This window comes from Asterias amurensis, chromosome 11 (assembly GCF_032118995.1).
Source record: "Asterias amurensis chromosome 11, ASM3211899v1".
Lineage (NCBI taxonomy): Eukaryota > Metazoa > Echinodermata > Asteroidea > Forcipulatida > Asteriidae > Asterias > Asterias amurensis.
Genome location: NC_092658.1, coordinates 3,097,006 through 3,109,343, shown reverse-complemented (window position 1 = coordinate 3,109,343; position 12,338 = coordinate 3,097,006). Strand labels below are relative to the sequence as shown.

At 36.1% G+C, this 12,338-nt stretch overlaps 1 protein-coding gene across 2 annotated transcripts in view; it reads right to left on the bottom strand.

Moving 5' to 3' along the window:
• Positions 1-12,338, bottom strand: part of LOC139943828 (regulator of G-protein signaling 9-like) — a 78,856-nt gene that overhangs the window by 54,267 nt on the left and 12,251 nt on the right. For both annotated transcript variants that reach the window (XR_011786894.1, XM_071940659.1), the window contains exons 2-3: positions 8,548-8,644; positions 4,122-4,337 (exon numbers count right to left, since the gene is read on the bottom strand). Coding sequence is in view for 1 of the 2 variants with exons in the window: in XM_071940659.1 (XP_071796760.1) it covers positions 4,122-4,337; positions 8,548-8,644 (313 nt within the window). In the remaining variant the exon portion in view is untranslated. The remainder of the gene's footprint in view (positions 1-4,121; positions 4,338-8,547; positions 8,645-12,338) is intronic.

The following is a 12,338-nucleotide window of genomic DNA, read 5'->3' as shown; positions in this document are numbered from 1 at the left end:
GGCCTACACATTATGTTACAGAACCTACATGTCCACTGTATTATTTTCAGTAATGTCATATTGAGAAATACATCCCAACAAAATAATTTTTTGTAGAGTTTATATTTTGTTTTTCTACTCCTTTTTACAGAAAAATAAATGTTATCGTGAAAAATAGATAATCTATCTTACTGAAATGCTAACAAATTATGAAAAGTGACTTTTTATTGTACATCAGTGTTCATTTCTTTTGTCAAGTCACTCCAGATCTCTAATAACAGGAACATGCGTGTATCATAAATGGATGGTGATTGTACGTGAATTTGCTCAATTCCACACAAGACATCTCTGGTGTGTTCTAGTCCTCTGCTTTTGTTTACAAAATGAACAGTAAGACTCTCACCATAATATTTGAACAATTTAATTTAGTTACCAATGTTTTTGTTTTCTTCCATTTTTTTAAATCTGGCGTATGTTTTTTAATTTATTTTAAAATTATTTCCACGGTCTATATTAGTGCATTATTATTATTTGATTCTGTTCCCCATTGTATTTTATTTATTTGTAATGATTGCTTTTAATTCCAAAGATATTGTTTCAGGTTATATGAACATTTTTTTAATAGTGTCCTTTCCTGTAATTTGTAGGTTTGGTCAATAAATAAATAAATATTTTCATATATTTTGGTACTTTATCATTTATCATACCTTTATCTTCATCCAGAAATAGAATTGGATTCAATGAATTGACAACGTCTTTGGAATGCTATCTCTAGCAATTTAAGAACAATGCCGTCCGTGGGTCGGTTTAAGATCTCTTACAAAAGAGAACTCCTCTCCCACTAGGTAACATAGCTTTTCTCTCCACTTATTTGTTTTCTTTTGTCGTCTACAGTTAGCCTGGTTTAACATTCTTTGTGTTTTTGTCATCAGCATTTTGTATTGTCATTGTGTTATTGTCTTGCCCTTGTTTCTTCTTCGATGTTTATTTGTTTGTATGGTGTTTGTTTTCTTGTCTGTATAAAGACTGTTGTCTATAAGCCACGGCTTATCTAACAGCCTCATGCCCTCGCTCCTGTATTGTACATAGTTAATTCCTAGTTATTAATTTATTTTTTGCTTTTAGATTATATTGTTTTTCTGTATAATTTAATACACTTTAGATTTGTTAAATTTCTATGTACCGTTTAATTCTCACAATTGTTTTTTTTTCTCAACAAGAGTATGGAATAAATGTGTATTGAATTGAATTGAATTAAACTTGAGCGAGTACAAATAAATACTGCAAGGTATCTTCAATCAACGAGAAAACCTCACACTGTTCTACCCCGCCGACAAAAACGTGAGCCATCCCTGTTTAGATACAATCTTTTTTGCGGAAAAACCCTTGGGCCTGTGGAGATGACTTGAAAAACCAGATCGACCCGCAAGCAAGAACAATCATGTAATCAGGAAGATGTTCGCTACGATCTTCGCTACGGAAGATCTTCGCTACGATAAAATGAGGTTACATCCCTTGCAGGCACAATAAAACAGCTTTCCCACATGAAGACATAAACGCTTCTTGAGATAAAAAAAGAAAACCGAGTGGGACTGTAATTTTTTGATTGCATCAACTATTTCAGCGCCTTGGAAAATCCTCCTGATCTTTGCCGAGAACTCTTTTCCAATTAAAGATTGGATTGTATTCAAGTAATTTTAATTCCTTTTAGCTCAGAGCCCTCAGTCGGTCTCGCTGAAACATTTCCAAAGTAAACCATATTTTCGTTTACTGAAATGAATTATAACAAATAAAAAACACTTTTCATCTTTTCATAAACATTCAGTTGCCACTTGCAAGTTGCAAGCTGGTACAAACTGAAAATTAAAATAAACTGACTGCCCAATAAAAATATTTCGATGTTTGTTTGAAACTGTATACATTTATATAACGCACTATTAGGACGCCTTGATTTTCCTTAAAGAAAAACAAGAAAATGTGAACCATTATATTTCAAAAATATACCAAGGTTTAGGTATTGACCCAAAAGATCCCTTTGAAAGCCATCAATGAAGTCAAACAGTGGTCTTAGTGGTGAACGTGCTACCCACAACTCTCACCCAATGAGAGGTTTTTCTTTGAGAAATACATCCCAACGTAATAATTTTTTAGAGTTTATATTTTGTATTTCTACTCCTTTTTACAGAAAAATAAACGTTATCGTGAAAAACAGATAATCTACCTTACTGAAATGCTAACAAATTATGAAAAGTGACTTTTTATTGTACATTATTTGTTAATTTCTTTTGTCAAGTCACTCCAAATCTCTAATTAACAGGAACATGCGTGTATCATAAATGGATGGTGATTGTATGTGAACTTGCTCAATTCCACACAAGACATCTCTGGTGTGTTCATGTCCTCTGCTTTTGTTTACAAAATGAACAGTAAGACCCTAAACATAATATTTGAATACTTCAATGTTTTTTTTTTTTTTTTTTTTTTTTTTTTTTATCTGACGTATGTTTTTTAATTTCTTTTAAATTATTTTTACCGTCTCTATTAGTTCTATTAGTGCATTATTATTTGATTCTGTTCCCCATTGTATTTTATTTATTTGTAATGATTGCTTTTCCAAAGATATTGCTTCAGGTTATATGAATTTTTTATATATATTGTCCTTTCCTGTAATTTGTGGCTCACCCACTGTTGGTTTGGTCAATAAATAAATAAATATTTTCATATATTATCGTACTTATTACCTTCATCATTATCCAGAAATAGAAATTGGACTCAATGAATTTATAACTTAACCGAGTACAAATAAATACTGCAAGGTATCTTCAATCAACTAGAAAACCTTACACTGTTCAACCCCGCCGACAAAAACGTGAGCCATCCCTGTTTAGATACAATCTTTTTTGCGAAAAACCCTTGGGCCTGTGGAGACAACTTGAAAAACCAGATCGACTCGCAAGCAGGAACAATCATGTAATCAGGAAGATCTTCGTTACGATAAAATGAGGTTACATCCCTTGCAGGCACAATAAAACAGTTTACCCACATGAAGACATAAACGCTTCTCGAGATAAAAAAAGAAAACCGAGTAGGACTGTAATTTTTTGATTGCATCAACTATTTCAGCGCCTTGGAAAATCCTCCTGATCTTTGCCGAGAACTCTTTTCCAATTAAAGATTGGATTGTATTCAAGTTATTTTAATTCCTTTTAGCTCAGAGCTCTCAGTCAGTCTCGTTGAAACATTTCCAAAGTAAATCATATTTTCATTTACTGAAATGAATTATTTTAAAAAAAAAACACTTTTCATCTTTTCATACACATTCAGTTGCCACTTGCAAGTTGCAAGCTGGTACAAACTGAAAATTAAAATAAACTGACTGCCCAATAAAAATATTTTGATGTTTGTTTGAAACTGTACCGGTATATATTTATATAACGCACTGTTAGGACACCTTGAAAACAAGAAAATGCGAACCATTAATGTTTGAAAAATACCATAGTTTAGGTATTTGACAGTGGTCTCAGTGGTGAACGTGCTATGCACAACTCTCTGCCAATGAGAGGTTTTTCTTTGACCTCAGCGCTGTTTGAGGTTCATCAATAAATCTTTGCTGGGCTAGTGTTAGATTCCTCATGTATCACTTCCTGCAAGGCGTACGTGATGTGCGCAATTACATACGCACCACCTTTGCATGCAATTTAGACCTTCAAGATGGCGGACTATGAACAGACGTCAGTTGCATGTGACGTCAAGGAGTTCTAATCTAGAGTTGAATCAAAACGTCTTAACTTAAAACAAGTTAAATTGAAAGTCAGATTCAATTTGACATTTCATCCCTTACAATCCCTCTTAGTGTGCTACAGACAATGAAGACAATTTACCATTTTTTGGTTTCATCCTATCACTAGAAATCCTTTTGTTTTGCCCTTCAATTCTCATCTAATCCTACCAAGGTGAAATGCTAACGTCACAAAGCAGATATGACTTCCCCAATTTGTATTACCAACCTATCGGCAAACAACTGAATTCTGAAGTCACCATTTCCGGTGGACTCTTGAGTCGCTGACGTCCCCAAATCAGTTCAGTTATTTTGGCCTGAGGTTTAAATGGAGGGTACCCTGACTCAACCTGATACAACTTACCATAATCTGTGTTGTCGGGATCCAGGCTGCTCTGGGAAGGCCAGAAGTACGGGCTCTGGAACCTGTACATCGTTGCATCATCTTTAAGGAGGATCATCTTGGTGTCTTGTACAGGGAAGATGTAACCATAGTGACAGATGAGGTTGCCGACGTGAACTGCTTCGATAGTACTTTGGACGTGCAGCTTGTCCATTATCCACTCGATCAACTCCGAACCTGCAAACAAAATTATTATCATATTTTTAAATTTTATATTAAACATCAGTCATTGAAAGGCCCGTTTCGTATCCACGGCTTGGGTTTCGGATTTGGCTTCAGGCTCCGTTCTCTCGACTGACGCCCTGTGGAGTATGCGCGAACACAAAGCAAAACAACCGCGGGGCCAAGCTAGCCGAAGCCAAATCTGGAGCCAAAGCCATGGTTTCGAAAAGGGCCCTAGACTATCAAAAATGTTTTCATAAACAAATACTCCATAAAATTATTTGGGCCACAGGATAGTTTTTGTGCGTTCAAGTCATTTTCCATTGATGAAAATTTTACAAAGTTTGTTGTGCTCGCAGAGACTTCAGTTTTTACTTGAATATGATAACTGTGGAAACTATTATGAAGGGAAATTCATAGAGTCAAGCAAGGTCACTAAAGTGTGGATGAGCATAACAATTTCAGACAGGCAATTTGTGATTGCAAAAAAAATACAAATAAAGAAATATTGTGCCTTGGAAACAAATATGTGTGGAGCGTTTTCAAATTTTCTTTTGAACAATGAATTTTAAAAATCAGCTGATCTGCTGAGGAGAATTTTAAAAAAATGGTTTTTACTCTTAGACCAACGTGAATTAAAGCACTGTATAATCACTCTTGCTGCGTTCTGTGAAAAAAATCCACAGGCAAATGAAATTTTTTTGTTTTGGAATCCATGTCCTCTGTATTGCTAGAGCAGATGTTTTACCACAAAACCACCGATCTAGCCCAGTGGCTAGATTTAGAACTTGAGGTCTCGAAATCAACCATCTAAACGCATACAACTTCGTGTGACAAGGGTTGTTTTTTCTTTTATTATTATTTCGCAAGTTCGATGACCGATTGAGCTCAAATTTTCACAGGTTTGTATGTTGAGATACACCAACTGTGAAGGCTTGTTTTTGACAATTAACAATAGTGACCACTGCCTTTAAAGGGTTAGTTCTTAACTACACGTAATTAACAACCCACAAAAATGTGCTTTTTGTTGTTATAATATTAATAATAATAATAATATCGAAGTCTTATATAGCGGTCGTATCTACCAAACAAGGTTAATCAATGTGCTGCGTATACATACAAATTTTCAGAAAGATAGGTTACTATATTGTTTATCAAAAAATATTATGTTTTAATTGCAGAACTAAACTAAACAAAATAGGGTGTGGCAATAAACCACTTAAATCATTGAACAAGAAAAGAAAAGGTTAAAATCAAGAAAAAACAAGTGAAAGGTCAACTCAAACCTGAGCAACAATTAATGATGCTAGTCTTCTTTATTTTTAGTCTCCTAACTATTCTTCAAGAAGTTTTAATGAGAAGCGCTTGGGGTGTGATCAGTGTGGCACGCTCAATAAATCTAATTATTATTATGCTAATTTACCTACAACACGTACGTACAAGAGAGTCTTGAATGCAGGCAGTCTTCTTACAGACAACGGTTTAATCAACTGTCAAAAATTAATGTCACCTGGAAATATAATTTTTTTTCTTTGAACAATAGATCATAGAGTATATGTTTCTGAACAATAAAATAATTTTGTTAGTAATTGTTTTTAACGATTTATATGTTTAACAAAATAAAAATAGTTGTGTCGGGGCTGACTCCGCCTACCTCTTTTGTGACGTCAATCGAGGCAGACTTTGCCTTGATCGAACATCGAACACATGTACGTGCAAGTACATTCAAGTCCTAGTCATGAGTTTGTACATTTCTTGCATTTTTCCGGCAATGTTGACCAGGTCTATTGCTGCTGGATGCAGCAAAACAACTAAAGATGGGGTCAAATTGCAAAGTCGACTTTTCAAGCACTGTCATGAAAATACTTCAAGCCGCCGTGAATTGGAATACACTACACATTTTGACACGAGAGAAAAGTTCTTTTCTAAAACATGACGCCATCCCAACCATTTTTCCAGCTAGTGAAAAAAATCAGGTGTTGTTTAAACTTTGAGGGCATGTTTTTAGCTTGTTCAAGCGTCCATATCTTGTGTTGGCACTGCATGCGATTCATCGCGCCTCGATTGACGTCAAGAACAGCACCCTCTCGGGTCGGGCTTCGTTTGCAACAGCTAATACTAGTTGCTCATTTGAATCACTACTTGCATTTTAAAGAGTCTATGTGCTTTGTCATGAAAATAATTTTCATCTCAGTGTCCATGAGACCAAAAGTATTTTAGCATGTGAAAACGTATTTTCATGACATTGTTTAACTCAAAAGCTACAGTACCTCAGCAAGTAATACTTTAAGGTAAGCTTTCTACTATCATTATAACGGTGTAAGTTGAATGTAAATCTGTGGACATTGTGTTTTGAAAAGTACCCAAATCATTTAAACGAATTTTTATACAAACCTTTTTTAAATTCATTTACTTTCTAGCGGGACATGTTTTGAAAAAAAGGGACATGTTTTGAAAAAAAAAATACAATTAAACACAAAAATCAATATGATTTTGCTTCAACTAAAAAATTACTCTTCATCTTTATCCAGTTACAGAAAAGGTATGGCTAGAATTTCCTGATAAAAATTAGCCGGATGGTTGAGCCGTGAAGCTAAAACATACATGTAGGCGGTCGACCATCGGGCCAAATAAATACAGTCTCATTTTTCAGATCGATCAATATTGCTTAACGATGAAAAGGGTGGTTAATGTTCATCGAGAGAGGTTACTTCATCCCAGTCACGTGATAAACGCATTCATCACTTATGCAATTAACGCTGTGAAAGAAAGACCCCTAGTAACAAGAACACGCCGTGCATGCCAGGGAGAAATTTAAGACGTTGTTAAAAATAGCATGTATGCAGTGACTGACATTTGGGCTTGATCGTAGCCCTGTCAGGCCATGTCATATGAGGCAACTTAAAGGCATCACAGTTCCGTATACCGTAAAATATCTTTACTCGACGACAACTTCAAGAGGGAACTTAAGTCACACTTGTTCACAAGGACTTGCATCAGGTTTAATTTAACTACAAGTAGGCTCCATCAGTACTGGCTACTTGTTTTTATAATATCCATTATTTTTACATTGTATAAAGTTTTCTTTTAACTCAGACAGTTTCCCTATTCCTATGGGTGGAGAGCGCGTCACGTGGGGGTGTTTGAACTTTTGATAAAGACCAGTGTTTATAACCGGTTGTGAGCAGAGACTCCGCGCTAGTCTTGATGCAAGACGTTTCTTGTTACGAGCGATGCAGGCGCTGTCGGTGAGTTGACAGCGCTGTGTGTGAAAGGAAAACCAGCGAATATGCACCAAGACTATACGCGCATGCGCACGAACGAAACCGGAAAACACACGCGTACGGACGTCGTACATGTACATGTAACATGTGTACTGTACATACCATGGAGGTGGAAACATACAGAGCTCAGACACTTGGAAACGGATAAGTTTTACAGAGTTTCTTACTTTATTACGCCTTTTAACCAAAAAGGTTTTTATGAATGGGAATAAAAGGGTAGCAACTAGTTCTTTCACAGCCATTTAAAACCTTGCAGGGTTGAATTGCCCTGTGATAAAGGCCCTCTCCTTCGGCTTGGGCCTTTATCACACGGCAATTCGGCCCCTCCTGTTTTAAAGAGCCGTGAAAGAACTAGTCGCTACACATTTATTCCCTTATTATTATTGTTATTATTCCAAATACGAGTCCAAATAAGCAACTACGGCTAGGGCTTATCGGCTTTGGCTGTAAACCGCAGTGTTGAAGTGTAAGCCTTTGAAGCGATACGGCTGTATCACTACAGCCAAAGCCGTCAATTGGCCTAACATTAACATTTTCACCTCATTTTCTGGGGGTTATTACTAGTTCTAGATACATAATCTAGTTAAGAGTTCTCTTGCATGCACTACAGTTGTTGTCACATGAGACAATTTAACAGGCACTTTGGTGAAAAAAAAGGGGAACTGTATCTTTGGGTTTTAAGACCCTCAGAATGGTTCACAATTGAACAGGGCTTGGAAAAATAATTTTGCGGATGACAACATGCCGATGTCAAAATGTAGCAGTAGTACCAGTTCATAAAAATGTAGTAGCATAATGGAAATTGGAATTTTAAAGCATGCACTCACAAATCCAGAATTTTGTATGTCTTCATAAATGACACATGGCAGTTGGGGTTAGGTAAGAGCAAAAAAAAGGTCAAGTTATTCAGACACTCGCCAAGAAGATTAAATTGACTGTACCTGTAAAAGCACAAGGAATGGACGTCAGAAAAACCTTCTGTGATCTAGTCTTGATTCCTCGATCATGATGCTGCATATCTCGAATTATTTTCTCTATCTGCAAAGAAAGTAAAACATTTTTAAGATATAGATAAAGGCATTCAAAAATTTGTTTCGAGATTTTCACAGAAAATACTGAGTAAATCACATTGTATTTTACATTCCAGTTTAGCAAATGTTCACAATTATTTGAATGAGAACAATACATCATTCCCAAAAATGAAACTGTTGTGGGTCAGTTTTATATTGCATTAAAAGAATTATCATCTTCAATATTTGTTACAAAGAAGGAATATTTTGCAGTTTGTTACAGCATCTTTGAAAAATAATTCTTTCACTGTTTTTGCACAACAACGTTGTATGAAACATTCATACACATTATAACATTCAGCACTTTCTATATCTTGGGAGGAGAGAAGAATCAACTTAAAATTTACTGTAAAAAATGTTAATGGAAAATGGGTGCAATGGGTCTTTGTAGGATTAAAACAATTGAATGGTTCCAAAAACCAAAGGTATACTGTGCCTTTAAAGCCATTATACACTTTCGGAACAGAAAAAAAAATAAAAGTTCACACATTTAGGTGAGAAGGTAATGGTGAAAGACTTCTCTTGAAATATGATTCCATGAAATGCTTAACTTTTGGAGAATTATTAAAACAATTATCAATTCTCGATATCGAGAATTACGGATTTATTTTAAACACATGTCATGAAACGGCGAAACGTGCGGAAACAAGGGTGCGTTTTCCCGTTATTTTCTCCCGAATCCGATGACTGATTGAGGCTACATTTTCACAGGTTTGTTATTTTATATATAAGTTGTGATACACGAAGTGTGGGCCTTTGGACAACACTGTTTACCGAAGATGTCCAATGGCTTTAAAGCAAACATTGACAAAACTACACAGCTGCTGCAGACAAATTGGCAGTTCTGTACAGTCTATTCCCTCATACAAATTTTCTTGGCATTTACACAGCTGATTTACGGTCTGGCACTCTACCTATAGTTTTGACAATATTTGAAGTATGCCAGCATTTGGCTCAAAATGTCACTTATGTTTATATTTATTTATTCATCATAAAATTTGTTTCCATTGTACAGCACTGGAAATTAAGTTTTAAAAACCTTTTTTTTTTAAAGAACCTTGCAGTTAGACACAATTATTTACACAAAAGCAAAAGAGAGAGAAAGTCACAACACAAGACAGGACAATAGGCCATTTTCATCCTTTATTCTCCCTTTTTTGCATGGCTCTGGAAGTACCGAGTACACAGTCACACATTGGTGCATTGGTAAAACCGATTAAAGAGCCAATAAAGGATGATCTCAATATTTCACTTATTACCTTTTTATGGCCAAATAGACATCGTAGATACAGGTTAATAACCATATTACTCTCAAAATTTGCATTAAGTAATAAATAACTCGAGTCAAAAATGCACCCAGCCGCGAGGCTTTTTCAGCCGAGAGTCAAAAACGGCTTATATATTATAATGACCCCTTGACACCAGTGACGATTTTCCCATAATTAGGTTTGAACACAGTTCTCCAGCTTTGGCAAACTGAGGGCGCTATTTTCCACATCAAATAGCCGCGACAGATGTCACGATTCCTTTGTTGCGTGGGTTTGTTTGACCCCGCGTTTTTCATAAATTTGGCTTGGAGCGTTCTGGAGAAAAACCATTTTTACCATGTATTAACGTGAGGTACATGTAAGAGACTCGTTATACTTTTTTTATGTTTCCTATGGACTCCAGCTATTAGAAAACTGTAATATCAATATATTTGAGATAGTCCTTTATTGGCTGTTTAATCTTTATAATAAGCAAAATTATAATATACCTTTAAAAAAAATGTTTCCATCCGCTAATTTTACTTAAATTTGCTTGTGGATTGAGTTTTGAATCTCTTTCCCCATTAACCGTGAGCATCATAGAGCATCACTGAGTGAAAGATTTGAGCGCCATGCAAGTAATCACTATAATCCGCTTTTAACCCTAACCCCCATGAGATATTAACTACTGCATCCTGCTGTTCACTCACTCTAACAAAGTCAAACTGTACGATAACTCAATACCAAACCTATTGGACTCTGATTATGCATGATCACAGTAAATTGAATGTTCAATTTACAAGTGGAGTCGAGTCCCTCAGTCCAACACACTGTTGGACTCTTATACTGGTGGGCTCATCGATCCCACGTTAAGCACAATTACTTGTGCAGTCCAATAGAATCAATTAAAAAAGAATTAGGATTTTGATAGAATTTGCATCTGGGGATAAAGAACATTATTGTGTAAAGTATGTGATTTGTGTTTGCAATGTATCTTATTAGAGTACATGTACTTTCCTGACTCCAATTAAAAAACATTCACAGGCAAACTCAAGTGCGATTCGAACCAATGACCTTTACCAGCATATGTCTTACCATAACAACACCGAGATTGCCCTGTAGCTGGTGGAAGTTTAAATCCTATCAGCATATACCGCACAACTTAATCGATTTTAAAATTGCATTGAGAATAAAAAATGACAGGAGTGCGTTTTGGCGACCCCAACCAAAAACTGTTTCGTTTGTTGGTCGTTGGTTCTGCTGTTCAGACTGAAACGATAACCGAGTTGTGAGCTCGGTTACCATTTTGGTTATGACGTCAGAAACAATTATTGGTTACAGCCACCAAAACGCACCCCTGGTTATAAAGGGTTTTCCTCTAGCACTTCTCACTGTCTTCTCAATAAAGGTTTCTTTAGGCTTACTGGTTACAGTGTGAAAGCACGGTCACACAGGCCCCGGTAACAACGAACGAAAACATTACCGATAAAAATGCATGCCATCGATGGTTGAATGAGTGTGGGCGTATTCTGCATGGAGCTTTTCAACCAATCGAGGGCATGCATTTTTATCGGCATTTTTCCTTCTTCTCGTTATCGGGGCCTGTGTTCACTTATGAGGGTTCCTTGGTTCCATTTCCAGAAAGACTCTGTATGGTACACTGCAAAAAAATCGCCATCTTGACTTAGGAAAAAAATCTTAGTCCGTGACACTCCCAAAAAATTTTTATATTAAGATATTTTCTTATTTCAAGAAAAGCACTTTGGCAGTGAAAATGTAGTATGAGGTTTACAACTTCAGGCTTTATACTGGAGGCAACAAAGGCGATTGCCTCCATGCCCCCTGTATGCCTTGGTGCCCTTGAAATGCTCCAGTAGAAATTTACAATTTCCTCATAAAAAAAAGAAGCATACAGGCCTGCAATTTGTTTCTTATAACCTAAACACCCTCTACAGCGGAAGTCTTACAGACAGAGACAAGCTAATTAAAGGCAGTGGACACTATTGGTAATTACTCGAAATGATTATTAGCACCTTACTTGGTAACGAGTTATGGGGAGAGGAGAGTCGGCTCCCTCTGAAGTGATGTAATTTTCGAGAGAGAAGCTATTTTCTGCAAATTTGATTTTGAGACCTCAGATTTAGAATTTGAGGTCTCAAAATCAAGCATCTGAAAGCACACAACTTGGTAACTTTGACGACCAATTGAGCTGTGAGAAGACTGGTCTTTGACATTTACAAATAGTGTCCAGGGTCTTTAAGTGTTCTTTTTTAAAATTATTCTGTAATCTCTAAACCACAAGGAAGACTGTTGGATTGCTCAATCTATGTATGGCCCTGCATTGAGATACATTGCCAGTTTTTTAGTGGTAAGCTTCCAACACATTAACTGCTGACTTCTTCCCATGCCAAGCAA